This window comes from Macadamia integrifolia, unplaced genomic scaffold (assembly GCF_013358625.1).
Source record: "Macadamia integrifolia cultivar HAES 741 unplaced genomic scaffold, SCU_Mint_v3 scaffold2905, whole genome shotgun sequence".
In the NCBI taxonomy this organism is placed as follows: domain Eukaryota; kingdom Viridiplantae; phylum Streptophyta; class Magnoliopsida; order Proteales; family Proteaceae; genus Macadamia; species Macadamia integrifolia.
Window position 1 is genome coordinate 1 of NW_024869047.1, and position 1605 is coordinate 1605.

The 1605-nt window shown below is 38.1% G+C and overlaps 1 protein-coding gene across 2 annotated transcripts in view; it reads right to left on the minus strand.

Annotated features, from left to right (window-relative positions):
* Positions 1-48: 48 nt before the first annotated feature.
* LOC122067436 (exosome complex component CSL4) overlaps positions 49-1605 on the minus strand; it is a 9753-nt gene continuing 8196 nt past the window's right edge. The window contains exon 6 of one of the 2 annotated variants that reach the window (XM_042631292.1): positions 49-337. In XM_042631292.1, the coding sequence (XP_042487226.1) occupies positions 237-337 (101 nt within the window). In that variant the 3' untranslated portion in view covers positions 49-236. Of the gene's footprint in view, positions 636-1605 lie in introns of both variants that reach the window. The other variant, XM_042631290.1, reaches the window with a different exon arrangement.

The window sequence follows — 1605 nt, forward strand, 5'->3', positions numbered from 1 at the left end:
GGGGTGGATGTTGCCACACAAGATTCTAGCAATATGAGAACTCACTGATGGGCAAAACAATGATAGAGAATTTGTATTTTGCAAAACACTACTCGGGAAGCAGGGGAATATATATATCAAAAGATACAACAGCAATTAGAACGACCAAAATTTCAGCCTTTTGAATCTCTATCATTCTCATTAAAATGGGTGAATGAAGAATGTATATCATTGCAGCACCTACATCACACCCCCTATTAGGTCTTGTCAACTTCAACCTCAGCCACCTTTCTTTGTTCAGTTTGACCTGTGAATGGGCATTGCATTTCTGTCCAACTGATAGGAACCATGGTTGCACCTAGAACACACTGATGGGCAAAGCAATGACAGAGATGTATTTTGCAAAACAATACTCAGGAAGCAGAGAAATATATATCAAAAGATAAAACAGCAATTAGAACCACCAAAATTTCAGCCTTTTGAATCCCTATCATTATCATTAAAATGGGTGAACGAAGAATGTATATCATCGCACCACCTGCATTACAACCCTTATTTGGTCTTGTCAACCTCAACCTTAGCCACCTTTCTTTGTTCAGTTTGACCTGTCAATGGGCATTGCATTTCTGTCCAACTGATGGGAACCATGGTTGCACCTAGAACACACAAACATAACAGTTGAGATACAAATGCTAGCACAGGCAACACACTTAATCTACGTAGGAATAGAGTAACTGATTAACTGGCATCAAAGTACTGGCATACATCTATAATAGAAGAAAGCAAAACAAGGGGAAGCTGTCCCTAGGAATTAGGTGTCAGCAATCTGTTGCCAAGTCTACCAGTTAGTGACAGCCCAATAATTTTTCTTTTCTTTTGGGGGGGGGGGGGTGTTGGGTGTGTGAGATGAGAAGCCAGAGAGAAGATGTTGGTGATTCATATCTGTCATTTAAATATATCGGGAATTCCGTTTTTCACCTTGATTCTGCTCATTTCAGTGTCATTTACCTTTGTATGGTTGTATATGACAACAGAGCATTTTTTAGAAAGGTTTACAAAGTAAATGACCAATCATATGACATGGAAAGTCATCCATGGGTGGAAACTGTATGATTGACCAAGATACCACCACTTATTCCTTTTATTTATTAAAAAAAAAACCCCCAAGAAATGAACATTGATTTCATATTTGCATTACTACAACAACAACAACAACAAACTAAGCCTTATCCCAACTTAATGGAGTCGGCTACATGAATTAAATAGTTTCCAATTTTTTATTCCTATAAAAAGTTCTTTGACCTTTAAGACAATTCCTGTAAAAAATTTCTGCTAAAACAAATGATGACATAATGACTGGGTCCAATTTTCTCATGCACACAAATGAGAAAGTCACTATTTTATTTGTGTTACTACAAAGTCATGTGACTCCGCATGTACGTGCCCCCTAGCCCAAATTGTGTATGATGTAGTGGCATTGAGGTGGTTGGACACATGACCCGCCGTGGAAGCCCAAGCTCATTTTGTTCCAGTATGGGGAATCTTATTAAGGTTAAGGACCCCCTTTTTTGGTTTAGTTGTTCAAAAAAGAATTGGATCTTTCATGCATGAGTAATTGTCTTGAAC